The sequence below is a fragment of the Cucumis melo genome, chromosome 7 (genome assembly GCF_025177605.1).
Source record: "Cucumis melo cultivar AY chromosome 7, USDA_Cmelo_AY_1.0, whole genome shotgun sequence".
Lineage (NCBI taxonomy): Eukaryota > Viridiplantae > Streptophyta > Magnoliopsida > Cucurbitales > Cucurbitaceae > Cucumis > Cucumis melo.
The window spans coordinates 17,939,993-17,960,124 of NC_066863.1; the positions used below are offsets into that span (position 1 = coordinate 17,939,993).

At 32.0% G+C, this 20,132-nt stretch overlaps 1 protein-coding gene across 1 annotated transcript; it reads left to right on the plus strand.

Moving 5' to 3' along the window:
• Positions 1-18,839: 18,839 nt before the first annotated feature.
• Positions 18,840-19,725, plus strand: LOC127150248 (uncharacterized). The gene is made up of 2 exons (XM_051087612.1): positions 18,840-19,071; positions 19,192-19,725. Exons 1-2 carry the CDS (start codon positions 18,952-18,954, stop codon positions 19,528-19,530), a joined length of 459 nt encoding a protein of 152 aa, XP_050943569.1. The 5' UTR covers positions 18,840-18,951; the 3' UTR covers positions 19,531-19,725.
• The last annotated feature ends 407 nt before the right edge of the window (positions 19,726-20,132 follow it).

A 20,132-nucleotide genomic window follows, 5' to 3' on the forward strand; every position in this document is an offset into this window, starting at 1 on the left:
TATCCCAGCTTGTGAAGCTGCCAAAGAAGCTATTTGACTTAGAAAATTCTTGATTGATTTGGAAGTAGTTTTAAACATGTCAAAACCAATTACTCTTTAATGTGATAACAGAGGGGTTGTGGTTAATTCTAGGGAGCCCAGAAGCCACAAGCGTGGAAAGCATATTAAACGCAAGTATCACTTGATTCGAGAAATAGTACATCGAGGGGACGTGATCGTCACACAGATAGCTTCGACACACAATGTTGCTGATCCATTTACAAAGTCCCTCATGGCTAAGGTGTTTGAGGGTCACCTAGAGAGTCTAGGTCTACGTGACATGCCACATTTAATCTAGGGCAAGTGGGAGATTTACTGGGTGTGTATTGTATGCCCTAGTTTCTTGTTTTGTGTACTATTATAGTCTTTTTTTTATGTTGTACACCCTACTAGCTTTAGGACAAGTGGGAGATTGTTGGGGTTGATGCCCTAAATCTCGTGGTATTGTAGTTTGTAATTGTATATATTATACAAACTTTTTATTTATCTAATAAAATAATTATCTAATAAAATAAAATGTTTTATTTTATTTGACATTTAGTTGCATTGACCCACAAAACCAATAAACTAACATCCAAGGTTATCTTCTGTAACCTAAACATGTATGTGGAGACATACAAGTAGATCATGTTTAAGTGATAAACTAAATGGTTTGTAGTAAATGGATAAGGTTGGATACTTTATCCTGGTGACACTATGAATACAGCCTGCTTTGTAGTTGTTACAATTGTTCTAAAGTGCTACAAATGATTTGATCTTAATATTCATGTCCAGACATTAGAGCGGGGGTATTCTATACAAAGAGTTTGTATAAGACCAGACCATGAAATGAATAGTCTCTCTTATTAACACCATTACTAGTTGAGACTACATTTCACCAGGATAACTATAGATGACTTGACCTGAATCCTGAGTGAGTTGTGAACTCCTGCCTATGAAGGCGATCCTTTGATTTGTGTGGGTGAGAGTGGCCTATGTAGTTGACTCAATCTGCCTACCATTTTGGGGATTCGTCTGATTGGGGAGCTAGGAACACAGCTACACAAGAAGGAATTCATTCCTTCTCTATAGATAGAGTAAGTAGAGAAATTGCTCTCTTAAGAACTGATTTCAGGGCTTGAACAATGTGGCGCCACACCCTCTCTTGGCCTGGACTATAATTATTGTTCATTAGAGGAATCAGTGGTACTTAAGGAGTTAGATGTAATTACAAGGGCAAAACGGTAATTTTTGGCCTAGTTGTACTTACGAGCAATTTGTGAATGGTCATTACACTATTGATTGGTTATTCTACGTGGGAAAGAGGGAGGAAGTTATTTTGATAACTTCCCCCTCCATATCATTGTTAAGATTTGTTTTAAAAGAAAAAAGAGAAAGATTTTTTTAAGCACTATCTTACGATCTCTTTATATTCCAAAGGAAACAAAATTCTCTAAAAAAATTATTCCCTCACCAAAATTACAGAAGCCCACAACTCTATGTGATTCTTTACTTGGAGAATAACAAGAAAGATTTTGTGGTATCTTGAAAGCTTGGAAGAAGAATTGGTTCTACAAATGTTAGTTTATTTTCACATTTTCCTCCATGAGAAGCATGCTTATTTTGTTTATTGTTTTTCTTTGAATTTATTGGTTTTATAAATTGAATTTTACTTGCACCGCGTTCATACGCTTCCACTTTGGGAATTTCATTCCTTCAAAAACGCCTTGACCAGCTTTAATGCATGATAACTAGCCTCTCTCTCAACTTGCGTCAATGCCTGAAGACCTGGGGGGGGGGGGGAAGGGACTTAAAACGTAAGTAAAAACTTAGTGAGTGATAGCTTTTCAAAAACCTTTTTGGGCATATAATATATAAAATGATCAATTTCATAAACATGGCTTTCATTGCCTAATTTTTCTAATAGATATCACACATTAGTCTTTCATATTTCTTTCTTCTTCCAAAAGCATGAACCATTCCCATGCATATGCTACTGTGATGTCCTTTTCATCAACATCCCCTTGGAGAATTTTCTGGTTCATTTCTCGTTGCTCAGGCCACTAAGCTTAACACACTCCTTTTAAGCATTGGCCAACTTCACTCCACCATGCAGTTCTTTTCTACATGGCTGCATTTATTCCTTATGTGCACATAATAGTAAGCTTCATTGGTAGAAATAAGACTAATGGTTTACAACAAACATAGTATACAATCATAAAACTTTTCTAGAAGCATAACATAAAATTTCTTTCAAAATTACTTCTTTATAAACATTAATATAAAAACATCATTACAAACCAACAAAGAATTTAGAATAAAGCTTTAAAATCTTAAGACATTTGGAAAATCACTCACGGACTAACTCCTTCCTTTAGAAACACCTAGTTTCAAATCTTTTCTTATTCTTCTTTCCAACAAAGTAACTCTTAAGAATTCCAGCTTAACCCTTATTTCTACTGACCTTTCTTCCCTTTTTATACTAATCACAAGTTAGATTAGTCATCCTTAAGTCCTCATAAACTCGTCAGGATTAGTCATACTTAAGTTCTTATAAACTCGTCAGCTCCGTCTTAAAGTAACACACATGTAAGCTTAATATTTCTCATGTCCATACTTAACTTAAGTTCTTCCACGTAGCCCATTAATTAAGCACAATTACGAAGTTTTTCAGTAGATTCATGACTCTTCAATGCCTAGTTTCATCTTGCGTTGAACATCAATACACCTACTATATCTTGCTCGCAACTTGCCTTCCTACCATCACCTTGCTTCAACACAATCTTCAACTCGAAACACCTAATTTCAAAACACTCTTCTCAAAACGCCTTCTTAAAAAACTTCTAAACAAATTCTTATTTCCATTTGAGTTTTCCATTTTAGGCATGGGTCTCACAAATCATGTTTAAGTGATAGACTAAACAGTTTGTAGTAAATGGATAAGGTCGGATACCTTATCTTGGGGACACTACGAATACAACATGCTTTAAAGTTGTTACAATTTTTCTAAAGTGCTACAAACGATATGATCCTGATCATTCATGTCAAGACATTAGAATGAGGATATTCTATACAAAGAGTTTCTATAATACTAGATCATAAAAATGAATAATCTCTCTTATTAACATAATTACTAGATTAGATTATATTTCACCAGGATAATCAGGTGACTTAACTTGAATCCTGAGTAAGTTGTGAACTCTTGTCTGTGAAGAAAGTCCTTTGATCTGCATATGTCGTCGATCAATATGCCTACCACTTTTGGGATTCTTCTTATTAAGGAGCTGGAAACATAAGTACACAAGAAAGAATTCACTCATTCTCTATAGATAAACTTCTCTTAAAGGCTGATTCCAGCGGTTGAACAATGTGGCGCTACACCCTTTCTTGGTCTGAGAGAAGTTTAGTTATAGTAGGACTATAACTTATTGTTCATTAGAGAGATCAGTGGTATTTGAGGAGTTAGATGTAACTACATGGGCAAAATTGTAATTTTGGCCTAACTGTACTTACGAACAATTTGTGAAGGTTCATTGAGCTATCAATTGGTTATATCTAATGAACACAGAAATATATCTATAGTAAGAAGAGTGTAACTATCAGTCTTTAGTCGAATGACTGATACTTAATGAGTGGAGATTAATTTAACTAAAGAGTTTAACCAATTAACCTCCCACCATTGGAGTTTTAATCTGTAGGTTTTTAAGATCCTCTTGTTAGCTCAATAAGAGTAAAATGAGAATCAAATTTATTTTGTTTAATTTGAATTATTCAAAATTAATTAAAGGGAATAAATTGTATATGGTGCGATTAATATAATGTATCAAATACATTATAATATAAAGTTTTTATAAGAGAAATTGATATTTGAATATAATTAAGGGGTCTTTTAAAAAATATAAAAAAGCGACAAAATATTTACACTGTTTAGAACAATTCAAAAAATGGAAAAAGCGCAGAAGTCCACCATGTAAAATACAAAAAATGCCCTGTCAACCAAGCCGTCAATATCGCGCGCGTAATATATTTGCGATCGTTTAGATATGGCTACAATTTATACGCGATCGTTTAGATATGATTCAATATATACGTGATCGTTTAGATATGGTTCAATATATACGCCATCGTTTAGATATGACTATAATTTATACACGATCGTTTTGATATGGCTACAAGGCGATCGTTGAGATATGGTTATAATTTATACGCAATCGTTTAGATATGGTTCAATATATACGCGATTGTTTAGATATGACTATAATTTATATGCGATCGTTTAGATATGGCTACAAGGCGATCATTTAGATATGGTTATAATTTATACGCAATCGTTTAGATATGGCTCCAACGCGATCGTTTAGATATGTCTACAATTTATACGCGATCGTTTATATATGGCTACAATTTATCTTTTTAATTCCATCGTTTAATTTTGTTACACGATCGTTTAGATTTGGAGACCCAAATCTAAATGATTTTTTTTTTAAATTTGATACACGATTTTTTAAATTCTTTTGTACACGATCATTTAGATTTCTTTACACGATCGTTCACTTTTTTACACGATCGTTTACATTTGGCTATTCTAATACAAATGATTTTTTTTTCAAGATTTTTTATACACGATCTTTTATTTTTTTTATACGATCGTTTACTTTTTTAAATGATCGTTTACATTTGGCTACTCCAATCTAAATGATATTTTTTTCAAGATTCTTTGTCTTATACACAGTCGTTTAGATTTGGTTACCCAAATGTAAACGCGTAAAAAAAAAAAGAAAAGAAGAAAGACGTTGGAAAGAATAAACGACGTAAAAAAGAATCAGAAAAGAAGAAGATGTAAATATTAAACGATGTAGAAAATAGTCAAAAAAGAAGAAAGACGGTTGAAAGAAATCACAAAATCAAAAAAGAAGAAATCCAATCGCAATGAAAAAAAAAGAAATACGATGGAAAGATTTAACGACGTAAAAAAACAATTGAAAAATAAGAAAGATGATGGAAAGAAATCGCAGAAAAAAAGAAAATGAAAAGAAGAAAGACGATGAAAGAAATCGAAGAGTAAAACGACGAAAGAAATCACAAAGAAATCGCGAGAAAAAGAAGAGAACCTGAAATATTTAAAAATAGCTAACTTTATGAGCTTTGTTACACGGGCCGTAAATAGTTTGGTATTTTGTTACATTTATGTAAATTTTCCTATAATTAATCTAATAATAATAATATGAATAAGTTTTATAAATAAACTATATGTTAAAATTAATTCATATTAGAACTATAAGTCATATGTAGTATAAACTTTATACTACAGTTCATACTACATGAGAAGTTCATACTATATGACATATAGTATAAAGTTCATACTACATAAGATATAATATGATTTAAATTTATATTATTTTTATGTTAATTAATATAAATTTAATTAATGAAACAACTAACCATCATTATTAAATTGGCTAAAATATTGAGAGAGAAGGGAAAAATTTTTCTCCTCTAGTTTTTGAGATATCTCTAAAAAATAGAAAGTTTTTTTCCTTCGCCAAAAACAAAATCACATAAGCTCACCTCTTTTTGATTCTCATCTTGAGAATAACGAGGACTCTAGTGGTGGTGTTTTACATATTGGGAGGTGATTTATGTGAAGAAAGAAAAATCTACAAAGGTTTTATTTTCTTCCCTTTCCTCTTTAGAAAAGCATGTTAATAGGTTTGACATTCAATGTATTTTTTGTTTCTACGTTTGAGATTTTAATGTATTTTGTATTTTTCGCAAATTGAATTCCATTGACATGATGTTCACACGCCTTCGTGTGGAAATTACTCCATTCCTTCACTCACCATTTTTAAGTATCATATAATCTCTATATAAACCAAAATAGTAAGATACCAAAACTAGTTATTTATTTACTCTACTTTACCTATGTTTCGATTTCATCCCTTGGATGGATTGATTTTTTAATAACTTAATCTAATTTAATTCGGATTAATTTCATTCGATCAATAACAATTAGTATCAAAGACTTGGTCTAAACACAATTGCATTTGTGGGTGAAATCATATTTGGAATAAAGAAATTTAATGAGCTTTGTAGGTGTGATCTATCTATGTGATAAGAGAAAATATGATAATTGCTCATGCTCAGGTCAAATGAGATGAACAGAAGGTGCCTTGGGATTTAGAGCAAACTTTCATAGTTTAAAGTAAAATAAATTTGTTAGAAGAGAGGATTGTGAGGAGTACAAATGAAGTCCCACGTTAGTTAGAGAAGGAAATGATTGTGAGTATACAAGTGAGGGCAATTATCTCATTGGTAGGAGACCTCTACTCCAAAAGGGCCTCATACATAATAATTTGATATTGTCTATTTTGGGCATACACCCTCATTGTTTTGCTTTTGGTTTCACCCAAAGGACCAAAAGACCAAAAGACTTCATACCAGACTTTGTTAGTACTTCTAAGGGTAGCCCTCTCTCTCTTTTTTTTTTTTTTTTTTTTTTTTTTTTTTTTTTTTTTTTTTTTTTTTTTACACTTGAACTATACTGATGTTGCTTCTCTTCTAATTTGTTGCAGAACTTGTGAGATTTTGGCATTCGGCAGAAGAGCAATCTCCTATTTTTGATGGTTGTATGTCTCTAAATTTTTATCATATTCAATAGGTGGCGAACTTGGCGGAATCTTTTGATGATCAATTTGAGCAGAGTCTTAGATCCATTGATCTGTCCTCCCAGAGGCCCTTGGTTGGTGGGTCTCATATAAGGTAAACTTGGTGAAATGGGTGTTGGAGTCGTTGTTTGCAATTATAATGGTGATGTTATGCGAATACTTCAAATTTAATTAAAAAAACAATCTTAAGGGTACATCTGCTCTAGCAGCCATTCTTTAGATATACAAACCTTCTTTTCTATTTTAGTTTAATAAAAATTGAAGATTATTCCATTTTAAAGATTTACAACTAATAATAAAAATATAACTTTTAAATGTATAATTAATTGCAGTACCGTTAGTTAACTTTTATTAATATTTTAAGATTTGAGATCATCCAACAATGAATACCTCATGAAATGAAAAGCAAAATAGGGAAAGGAATCCAATCCCCCAACAACAAAATCATATGCTATATATTAAATAGAAATTACAAGGACAGCTTTACATATATCTATTTTACTTTTATAATTTTTGTAAACCACTATTTTGTTCCTCCTTACAACTATTTTGATGGATTTAGTATATCTTTTGTAGGTATGGTGTAATAATCAACACCATATATTGATACGAAAAATTGCAATCTAATAATGGAGATATGTTTGAATCTATACTATTATGTTTGAATTTAACTATATATAAAAGCTCTCATGTAGAGAATTTTTTTTATCTCCATTATATCCATTTTCTTAATACATTATCTAGGTTATTACTTGGATTCTATAGTATTTTTTTTTTTAATTTCATATTTTGTTTTTACAATAAAATAATATGTTTTTAATAAATAATTGACATTAAATATCAATTATGGGATTTGCTATTGAATTTTTCTTTTATGTTGAAAACAATAATGTTTTTGTTTTTGTTTGTTTTTAAAATTTTAAATTTGAGAAGTTTATGATGAGAATTATTGAATGAATTAAAACCAAGACTCTTCATTTTCCAAGTTGGTTTCAACTTCCGTCCCTCTTTACCTATATATACACTATGAAGCAATTACCTCTATACACATAGAATAATAGAAGGCAGTGCATAAAATCTAGAGATTAATCCATCAATAATTGCTAAAGTTTTTAGTTTGTATCTTAATTCATTTTTCTTAATTTGTTTATTGTATTTTTTTTCTCAATTCGCTCTCTCAATTTTTTTCAAGAATGCATAGCAATAGTTTTGCATTAATAAAATACGTATATATGCTTTGACAAATTTTGTCAAACTAAGGTATCTATCTTTTCAACTTCCACAAGTATTTTCAAGTTATTTTATATAATAGTCTTACACTAATGATTAAAGGTTTTGTAATCTTTTAACTATCTCGCTATAACATTTTTCAATACAACTTCTGTCTATAATTATGTAAAGTCAACATTTTTTATTAAAAAAAAAACTTTTTTTTTGTAATTTGTTTCTTTTTCTTTCTCAACTCACCTTTTAAAAATTTATTTGTTTGTATGAATGTAGAGTAGTGTTTTGCACCAACGAGAGAAAAATATATATTTTGATAAAATGTTTTCAAATTCATAATTTTTGTTAGTCCATTTTACCTTTTGATTTTAAGTTTTCTCATAGTCCACTTGGTGGTAATTTTGTCATTCAATAATAAGTATGTGAAAAGGTTTCTCCTATAATTTTATTTCTAAACAATTGATATAATAATTTCATTTAGTTTTCTGGATTTTTAAAGTAGTTGGAATGACTCTTAAATTTAATTGATAATTAATGTTATAACCATTCATTTTTGCATTTAAATAAAGCAAATTAATGTAAATCACCTTACTAAAAAAATGAAGTTACAAAATCATTTGTTCTTATTATAAGTAAAACAGTAACCTATAAATAGATTATCGGATTATAAATCAAATAACATAAAAGAACAACATTGAACAATAGGTATACACATGCATGGAATTATGGAAGAATTCACACTAGAGCATTATTTTAAAGAGTTCTTCATTTTTAACATCTTAATAGCTTGCCACCATCAAATCGATAGAAAACTACAAAAAAAAAAAAAAAAAAAAAAACTAGCATGTAGGTGAATCAAAAGGGAAGTTTATGAGGGTATACTCTCTTATTTCCTAACTTTTCTCTCTTTCATAATGAGGAAGGTAAACATTAAAATGACAATTTGTTAATTTATGCTTTTCAATTCTGACTAGAACGAGGTGGAGAAGGGTTTAAGATCAAGAAGTGATCGATTTGACAAATTATGAACAGTTCAATGGTGCCAAATTTAAAGAAAGGCGTCTGATGAGGTTATAAAAAATGGTGAGCCTAAAAAAGTTAGTAAGAAGAAAAAAGGAAATTTTAATGTTAATTAAGCTCTTAAAGAAGTGAATCAAATCAAAATTTCAATTCGAGTTGTTGCTGAAAGTTTGTTATGATGAAATTATTCATCTTTGAGGTGTGAAATATAGTGCATGATTTTAATTTACACATTTCCAAATTAACTACATTAGATTAGTTTAGTTGTTATATATGTTCTTTTAATTATTAACTTAAATAATAAAGTCATCTAATAATTAGAATGTATATAGAAGGAAGTTTGATGGCTAATATTATCTTGTTTGTGCTTACTTTCATGTTCATAGAAATTATATATGTTCTAATAATATAATTAATATCACACAATATGAGATTCTACTATATTTGAATATACAAATTCATACTATGCTATTTATACAAATCTCACTTTTTTATATACTAAAATAAAATGACAAATTTCACGTGCAATGCACGTGTTACTAACTAGTAACAATAAATCTTAAATGCATGTTAATCACAAATTAATATGAAACATCACAATCATATAGAAGAGACATGCTTAGGTTTTAGCCATGGACATGTGCAATGTGTTGTGAATACAGACTGTGATTGAATACAGTAAGATTGCAACTAAAGTAGATTGAGAACAATAATAATGAAGAAGAAGAAGAGAGAGGATAGAGCATAAGAATTTTACTTGGAAAATCCCTAAACAAGTTAGGGTAAAAACCATGGGCAATGATAGAAGAATTCACTATATAAAATAAAAGTTACAAGTTTTCTTTCTTATCGAGGAGTACAAAGCTTTTTTTTTTTTTTTTTTATATTGAGGTTTACAAAGCTTTCTTATAAAAAGAAACTCCTCTGATGGCATTTTTAACCATACCGCTTTTTTACTAGCTTGTGCAGAAGAAACTATTTTGCTTCTGTTGTTGACATAGCCACAACTAACTGCAGTTTGGAAACCTCGCTTACAACACTGCTAGCAAGAATAAACACATATCCGATGGTGGATTTACTTTTATTAAGATCACCTGCATAATCGGAGTAAATATATCCTTTGATACTAAAGTTTGTTCCTCCATTACACAAACCAACACCTATGGATCTTTTGATGTATCTAAGGATCCTTTTAACAACATTCCAATACTTTCTACCAGAATTTGCCATATATCGATTAACTACTCTTATTGCATATGCAATGTCTCATTTGGTACATATCATGGCAAACATTAAACTTTCCACTATCGAAGCACAATACTCGAGACATCTCTATCCTCTCCCCTTCACCACTAGGACTCATATTGGAGGATATCTTGAAATTAACAGGAAGACGGGCTATTAGCTTACAATCTTCCATGTTGAAGCGTCACAAGACTTTCTTCAAGTAATTTTTCTGAGATAGCCAAATCTTCCTATTATTTTTGTCTCGATGAATACACATCCCCATAATCTTGTTTGTGTTGGGTTTTATATCCTAAAATTCGTAGATAGTAAATATAATCTGTTGATCGTTATTAATAAAGTGTTTTATTATTATAATTTCAATAAGTGTTATTGCTTATATTATTAGTTTTGTCTTAATAACCTAAATCCAATAAACTAACATCCTAAACTATTTGATGAGTCTTAAATAGTATGTAGAGACATGCAGAGATCAATGTTCAAGATAATTAGCTTAAATGGTCTATAGAATAGGGTTAAAACTGGTACCTTATCCTGGTAACACTATGGATACAACTCACTTTGTATTTGATATAAACGCATTTATCCAACGCGTTTATGTAGGCGATATGCGAGTGAGGTTATCTTATGCAATGGATTTGCATAAGATCAAACCACGAAATAGTAACTACCAGATGTAACTCCGTTAACTAGTTGAGTTTCTATTTCATTAGGATAACCTAGGTAACTTAGTCTTAATCTTGACTGTATTATGAACTCCTCTTTACGAGGGATTGTCCTTTGATTTGTATAAGTAAGAGTGGCCAGATTGTCGACTCAATATGCTTATCATTTTGGAGACAAGACCAAGTGGAGAGCTGGGAACATAATCACACAAGATGAAATACACTCCTTCTTGACTTTAGGGTAAGTAGATAAGTGTACCCTTAAATGGTGTCTCTGGGACTTGAACAAAGAGCCCTACCCTTTCTATGGCACGAGATGAATTTTTGATTATTGGTTGGACCATAAACAATTTGTTCATTAGAGGAGCACTGGTATTTAAGATTTAGAAGTAACACGGGGGTAAAACAGTAATTTAACCCAGCTGGTATTAGAATATTTGTGAATGACTAACTTACTGGTATTGGTCTATATACGTGGACTCAAAAATATATCTATAGTCAGAAGAGTTCAATTGCAAGTCTTTAGTGGAGTGTACACACAATTAATGAATATTGATTAATCTGGTTAATAAGTTTAGCCAATTAATCTCATATCGTTGTTGCTTTCGATTTGTAGGTCCATTAGGTTCTCTTCCTAACTTTTAAAAGAGTAATGAGATTTAATTGTATTGATTGTAATTTGAAATGTTCAAATTTACTTGGGAATTAATATAATATATAATGTATGGTAATACATTATAATATAAAGTTTATATTTTAATTAGACTTTATTATATAAATTTAATTTTCGATATGTTTCAAAATTAAATTATGAGAGAATAGAATATTTGAATGAGTTCAAATATTAATTTAATGTGAATTAGATTCATATTAAAATTATAGGTTAAAATTTAACATGTATATGATACATATTAAAACTATAGGTTATGAGAGAAATTTATATTTGAATATGATTCAAATTTGGATTAAATTAAATATAAGATATTTAATTTAGCAATTAATTAATTAGAGAATTAATTAATAGTTTAGTTTAGTTTAATTTTATTTAATTAAATTAATTAAATTAAAACTATAGGTTATGTGAGAGATATTTATTCAAATATGATTCAAATGAAATATTAATTAAATATGATTTAACTAATTTAATAAAATTAAAATAATAAGGAACTTGGGTGGTTTTCCCACGTTCCCTGATTCTCTCTAACTTCTCCCTTCAAACTTTCTTCAATCTGAAGAAGGGAGAGTTATACGCAATTCACAGAACTTTTTTGGATGTATACGATACAATTCTCTTAAGAAGAAAATTCCCTCTTAGAATTCCCCCCTTCTATTGGTTCCCACAAACCAATAACCCAGAGAATAGGAAGGTTTCCAAGTGATGGTGTCTCCAAATTTAGTGGTTCGTAGATCTAGTATCGTCCATGTAAGTTTCTTGTTCTTCATTCTTTGTAATTTATTTCTTGATAGCATGCTTAACCATAATAGAAATTAGTTTCCATATATTTTTGCCAATGTATTGGTATTTTTAGGTTCCAATTAAAATTTGGTAATGGTTCTGTAATTCTTCCGTTGTGCAAGGGTTTTCATCCCTTCAGTTTGCTGGTCCCAAGTCTCTTCATTTCAAATCTCCTAGCCAAATGAGCCTTTAATTCTTCAATACGATCTTTGTTGGGGCCTGCTACCAACATGTTGTCTACATACAATAGTAAGACAAAGAAGTCTTTTTCTCAAAACCTCTTAAAATATGCATAAGAGTCTTCATTAAGTCTGTTGTATCCAAGACTCACAATGAAGTAATCAAATCTCTTGTACCAACATCTCGTTGCATGTTTGAGACCATATAGAGACTTGTTTAACCTACAAACCAAGTTCTCTTTTTCTTTTACTTCAAAGTCTTCTAGTTAGAGCATATATATATTTCTTCTTCAAAATTTAAGAAATGCAGTTTTTTACATCTAACTACTCCAAGTGTAAGTCAAATGTAGCACACACTGCCAAAACTACTCTAAGAGTAGAGTAAATCGAACTACTAGAGAAAATATCTCATTAAAGTCAATATCTTCTTTCTAAGCATATTATTGCACTTTATCTTTTACACCCGCTTGTTTCTAATGGGCTTTCTCCCTTGTGGTAGCGTTATGAGTTCCTAAGTCTTGTTCTTATGAAGTGCTTCTATTTCTTTCTATATTGCTGTCGTCCACTGAGCAACATCTAAACTGGTCATTTCCTCTTGGAGAGTTAATGGCTCTCCATCCTCGGTTAGAAAACAGTATGCAACATTGCTCTCTATAATATACTCAGATTGCAACCTATGGCTTTGTTTTTTGACTAAATCAATGAATTTCTAGTACCTTGTTGCTCAATTGGTTCTTGGATCTCATGTATTGGTTCAGCTTCAAAAGAGTCATCTATAAATTCTTTCTCCACATGTACTGTTGCAGTCTCTAAGCTTTCATTTATAGTGCTATCATCCACTATTTGTTACTTATCATCCATAAATACTACATCCCTGCTGATGATGACCTTGTGGACAACGGAATCCCACAGGCGATATCCCTTCACACCATTAGCATATCCTAAGAATAGACACCTCTTTGGTTGTGGATCCAACTTTATAGTTTTCTTAGTATTATACATTATGTATACTGAACTTCCAAATATATGGAGGTTTGAATAATCAGTCGGCTTGCCAGTCCACATCTGCATTGGTGTCTTCAACTCAATTATAGTTGATGGAGAACGATTCACTATATAACAAGCGGTATTAACAGCTTTTGCCCAGAAAGTTTTCTTTAAGTCTGCAGCTCCTAGCATTGCTCTTGTTCTCTCTAACAAGGTTCATACATTTTGTCAATGCATTTTGTTGAGGAGTGTAAGCAGTAGTGAATTGTCTTTTAATGCCTTCCTGATTACATAATTCCTCTAACCAATTGCTTATATATTATCATTCATTATTGTCTCCAAATGTTTGATCTTTTTACCATATTGAAGTTCCACTTGCACTTTGAATATTTTGAAGATCGAACACCCATCTGCCTTCTTCTTGATAGAATACACTCAACACTTAGTGGAGTAATCATCTATAAAGGACACAAAGTACCTTGCTCCTCCTAGAGATGTAACTGGTAATTGCCATACATCAGAATGAACTAGTTCTAGAATCACTTTACTTCTAGAACTTGATGTATTGAACTTTAATATGTGCTGCTTACTTGTAATACAATGCTCACAAAAGGGTAGGGACACGTTAGTGAACCCTAGGAGTAGATTTTGCTCTATAAGAACTTTAATTCTTACTCAGACATGTGGCCCAATTTATGATGCCATAACATCAAGAGCTTTTCACCTAAACAACTTAAAGCAATAGATATTTCTCCTTTCTATAAAGTTTCTCCCTATAACATGTATAAGTTTGCATCCACCTTTCTTCCTTTCATAAGTATTAGTGCACCTTGGATTACCTTCATAAGTCCCTTTTTAACTACAAATTTGTAATCAAGATCATCAAGTTGACCTAATAAGAGGACGTTCTTTTTTAGGCCTTTTACATGTCGAACTTGTTGAATAGTGCAAATAGTATTGTCATTGAACTTAACCTTGATAGTTCCAGTGCCAACAATCTTCAAGGCATGATCATTACAACTGAACACAGATCCTCCAGAGATAGGTTCGTAATTATGAAACCATTCTGGACGAGAGGTCATTGATAAGTGCCCCTGATTGAAAGAATCATCCATTAGCCATTCCTTTTCTTCCTTTCATAGTTGTCACTACTTCACAAGACAAGACACCACCTTCATCTATGATGCTTGCTACATTTCTCTGAGTTTTGGAATCGTTCTTGTTTAGATTTCAACAATCCTTCTTCATATGTTCCTTCTTTCCACAATTCTAGCACTTCATGTTCTTCTTATTTCGTGACTTTAACCTTCTTTGATTTTTGCTCTCACTTAAGTTGCATTCTGATGGTCTACCTCTTGTCATTACTGGGCTTACTACTTGTTGAGAACTTACAAACTTATCTTCTTTGTTCTTGTGCTGGTTTTCCTCTTCTAGGACAGTAAAACCAACATCATCAAAGCTTAGATGGTCAGTTAGAAAATTATTTTTGACATTGATGGCAAGTTGATCATACGAATCAGGAAGACTTTGAAGTAGAAATTCTACACGTTCATTTGGCTCTATTTTATAATTCAATGATGTGAGTTGAGAAAATAGAGTATTCAGTGTGTTCATGTGCTTTGTCATTGATGTGGATTTTGACATACCAATTGTTGGAATTTGTGTCCTAAAACTCGTACTCTGTTATTTGATTCAATAAAATTTATTGTTGAATGCTATAATCTTAAAAACCAATAAATTTAGGTTCCAAGGCTATTTTACTGAATTTGTCAAATACACTTGAACTTTATGTATAGACATAAACATGAATGAAGTTCAAGTTAATAGCCCAAATAGTCTATAGTGTATGAATAAGGTTGGACGGCTTATTCTGGAAAAACACTATGGATGTGGCCCGCTCCGTAGTTAGTACAAACGAGGTAATCTTGAATCGTTCATGTAGAGACATGGGAGTGGGGGCGTCCTATGTAAATGGTTTGCATAAGACTGGAACCACGAAATAGTCACTTTCAGTTTTAACACCGTAAACTATAAACTAACTATTTCATTTACGATGACCTAGGTAACTAACTTGATATTAATCCTGAGCTAACTATGAACTTCTGTTCATTCGGTAGTATCCTTAGATCTGTATAGGTGAGGGCAGCTCATCATCCTTGGCCCAATAAGCCTCCCATTTTAGAGGTAAGACCGAGTGGATAGCTAGGGACATAAGGTACAAGATGGAATTCACTCCTACCCACTTCTAGGATAGTAGATAGGTTGTTCCCTTAAGGACTGAACCCAAGTCTTGAACAAGGGGCCCAACCTTCTCATTGGCCCGAGAAGGATTCTGGTTTATATGTTGCACCTTAAACCAATTGTTCAATAGTGGATCAGCGGGTCTTTAGGAGCAAGATGTAATCTCGGGGGTAAAACGGTATTTTGACCCAGCCAAGATTACGAACAACCTGTGAAGGATCAACTTACTCATCATGGTTATATCAGGTGGACATAAATATATCTATAGTGAGGGGAGTGCAACTAAGAGTCTTTAGTGGAATGACTCTCTAGTTAACGAATGTTGATTAAGCTTGGTCTAAAAGAGTTTAGCCAGTTAATCTCGAATCGTTGGAGCCCATGATCTATAGGTCCATTAGGTTCCCCTACTAGCTCATATGGATTCAACTAAGAACAAGAATGTTGAAATAACTCGAATTGTTCGAAATAAGATAAGAGAGAGAAACCGACAAATATATAAGATACAAGTCGGTAGAAATAAACTTTAAGATTTTTGTTTAAATATGATTTAAATAAATATGAATATAGATTCATAATCAATAGTTTGAAAAGTTTTGAAACGGTCAAAGTTGTAAAAGTCAACTTGTTGACTTTTAACTTTGAGAAATAAAACTTTGATCGGGATTGTATTCAAATATGATTCGAATTTTAGAAAGATGAATGCAGATTCATACTCAGGAGGTTTGAATTAATTAAAACGAAAAAATTAGTAAAAAGTCAAAAAGTTGACTTTTAACTAAGAAAAGTCAAAGTTTGATTTTGACTTAATTGGTCAAATGACCAAAATGCCTCTTTGACTAATTACTTAATTACTAAATGTTAATGGGCGATGTGGCAGCCAATTGTAAATTAAAGGCCACTAATTTCATTAAAGAGTTAATGATTTGATTAGGTGTTGATTATATATGAAATAATTTACATGCAAATTGCATGTAAATTTCATATAAAACTTCTCATTACCGAATGAGAAAAGGATGATGTTTTTCTCTGAAAAAGAACACCTAAACGATATGCTCCCCATCTCTCTCTATTTTTTACTTCACAAAATCGAGTCCCAAAACTCTGTTCTTGGTCCTGAGCATAGTAGGTCAGCTTGGTGGTTGTCCTTGCTCGTAATTTTCAGGCAGAGAAGGAAAAGCATTCAAAGAAGCCTAGAACTATAAAAGGTAAGTTCTTCGTTTACCTTTTTGGTTTCTCGCTTAAGACCATCGCATAGCATATAGTTGTTAACTTCTAAATCGTTTAGATGCATATAGAGTAAAGTATGATCTATATCTTCCGCTGCAGCTTGCCTCTTGTTGTTTTTTCCATCACCAATAGTGTACAACTTCCTCTTAAGAAAAATCTTGTTGTGAAGTGATTTGGCCTCATACAATTTTGTGAGATGTCCCAAATCTCCTTTGCAATTTTCTGATCCTCAATGCTTGACAACACATTATCGCTAATGCTAGATGAATGTTTGCCATAGCATCTTCATCCATCTCGTTCCACTTTTTGTCATCTGTGATCTCTGTTGGCCTCTTATCGACGTGATAAGAAACCCTCGAACATTGGATCTAAGAACCATGTTAAACAACAAGACCTAAAGAACTCAACCCCAACAGCCCTAAAATCGATTTGATTTCAATCCCTAAGATAGGCTAGATTCAAGTTACTTTTAGATGATCTAAGAAACTAAGGATTGGACAAAGTTAGAAAATCCCATCGACCTTTGATCTTCAAAGCACTCCACAAGCAAGACAGATCAATCCTTACTTGAAGGCTTCAAATATTCATGCATTAATTCTATCACAAGAACACATAAGAACAAAATTCTACATTTTAGAATTTTTAAATATCATTCATCCCAATTCTTATTTTAAATGTGGAAATTAAAACCATATTTATACTAATTAAAATATTAAATGAATGGTCACAACATTTAATTTTATGCCCTTTCAACTACTATAATAAATGAAAACACATAATATTAAATAAATACATAATTTCTTAAACATTTAATTTTATAACTTTTGGATTGTCCAAATAACTTTTCAACTTCCAAGTAAGTATTGCATCTCTTCAACTTTTTCATTTAATTCAATTATGATTTCTTGGTTCGTATCATAATGGCTTCAAGGCAATTATCTTTTCTCAAGACGACCCTTATCTTCAACTTGCACAACGAGAAATTAGTTCCATCGAACTTTTCAATCTCGAACTTTGCCGCAATTACTTCTATCACATTCTATAAACAATCCTCAAGCATGCCTTTTAATCAAGGTGAAAAATATCTTACTTATTTTCTAATGTGGAGAATCCACCTATTAGTGGCAACAAAAGAGCATACAATAAGTAAATACTAACACCCAAAATTAAACCAGGCTTTGATACCACTTGTTGTGAATACGAACTCTGATCGAATAGAGTAAGATTGCAATTAAAGTAGATTAAGAACAATAATAATGAAGAATATGAAGGAAGAGGATAGAACACAAGAATTTTACGTGAAAAACCCCTACAGAAGTTAAGGTAAAAGCCACGGGCAATGATAGAATATTCACTGTAGAAAATAAGAGTTGCAAACTTTCTTTCTTATTCAGGAATACAAAGCTCTCTTACAAGAAGAAACTCTCTTTATTTTATACCTCACTCAACTTATTGGAGATTTTGGGATGGTTTGGCAACCATGAGCCTTCACCTATTTATAGCTAAAAAATATTTGGCCATCAAGCAAATCCAATTACTTTAATTTGTTCTCGATAGATGTGCATGATCCAACGGCTCCAAATGTTCTAGAGAGATGTGAAAGATCCAATGGTTATAAATTAATCTTGGACAAAGTGTGAGATCCAATGGTCCAAAAGTTGTCTTCAAGAAACTTCTTGAATCTTAAATAAAATTCTTGATAGTTATCTAACACAATAGAGTAGTAAAATTAAAAATTGAAGAAGAAAATAATTGAAGTAGGAGAGAAAATTGGGTAAAAAAGGAGCATAGATGAGAATGGTACGAAATGTGTGGTTGTGGATCCAAAAGCAACAAATTATCCTAAAAATTAGGAGGTTGGTTCCACTATAAAACCATGCCCCCACCCTTCCTCATCCCTTGTCCATATCATTCTCTATCGCATCAATATCTTAAGCCCCTCTTTTGAGTTTGTGTGTGCATTTGTTTTAACCTCCCACCTCCACCAGGCTCGCATTAATCCCAACCAACTTTATTTTTCCACAATGGGAGGTTGTGCGAGCAAACCCAAGGGTATGGATCTCCACCCAACCGAGGTTCCCACTACACCCACAAACGAGCCCCAGCCCCAGTCCCAGCCAAAGGCAACTGAGACCATTACTCAGGTAAATTAATTTAATTAAAATGTACTTTCATGAGATCATTGATTAGTGTCTAACTTCAATTATATATTATATACTTACACAATGAGTTACATTACATTATAATAATATGCTTTGCTTTAGGGAAACAATGATGGAGGTGAGAATGCATCTACAACATTGGTGGACCTGTCCAAGTCCTTCGAACCAAAACAGGATGAAGCTGTTGGAGATGTTAAGCTCAAGTCAGCCCCTAGAGTTTCTAATTATGATAAATCGACTACTCCTAACCTTACCCATGACGAGAAAGTCGAAGGCATTGCCAAAGAAACAGAGGACAAGAATGAAGCTATTGTCCAAAACACTCAGACCAAGGAGGGCCACCCTAGGACGACGTTTGGTGCCGATGCTGCCAAATCAGATGCCACTCCAACTCCAACTTCTGAACACAAAACCATGGCACCTCTTGATGTAGCAATCTAACATAACTCACACTTTTTATTTATTTATCTTCTATATATATATATATATATATATATATATATATATATATATATATATATATATATATTCAACTCATCATATATTCATATCAACTCCACTTATCCGACTATTCATATTTCTCGAAACCAACTAACAACTCTTTATTTTATACATTATTCATAATCTTCTACTTAATCCACTTTAATTATGCTAAATATGCATAACAAACATGTATTTATTCTTCTCACTAATCTCTGGTCTCCACCTTTTACATTTTGCTAAGAAAGAGAACCTCACACCCAAGACATCAAGGCACAACGATATCAAAAACAAATAAGCATAACAAAGACAGCAAATAAACAAAGAACAAAATAATTCCACATAACTCAACAAAAGAGATTCCAAGCGAAGAACCAATCTACTTTGAACATCACATTAAAACTTGAACATTTGGACTAAGCACCTATAGTGAACACATGGTAGCACCATGGGCATAAAAATTTCTTTCACAACTCATGGATAAGTTGTGAAAACTCTCGCGTGAGTTTTGAGAGATTTTTTTAAAAAAAAAAGACGATAGAAACTTGTTGTAAGCATGTGAA

Excerpts from the sequence above, each read along its gene's own strand:
- LOC127150248 (XM_051087612.1), top strand. The coding sequence starts at position 18,952 with ATGGGAGGTTGTGCGAGCAAACCCAAGGGTATGGATCTCCACCCAACC. Across the intron at positions 19,072-19,191 it reads CAACTGAGACCATTACTCAG|GGAAACAATGATGGAGGTGA; the intron begins GTAAATTAATTT and ends GCTTTGCTTTAG.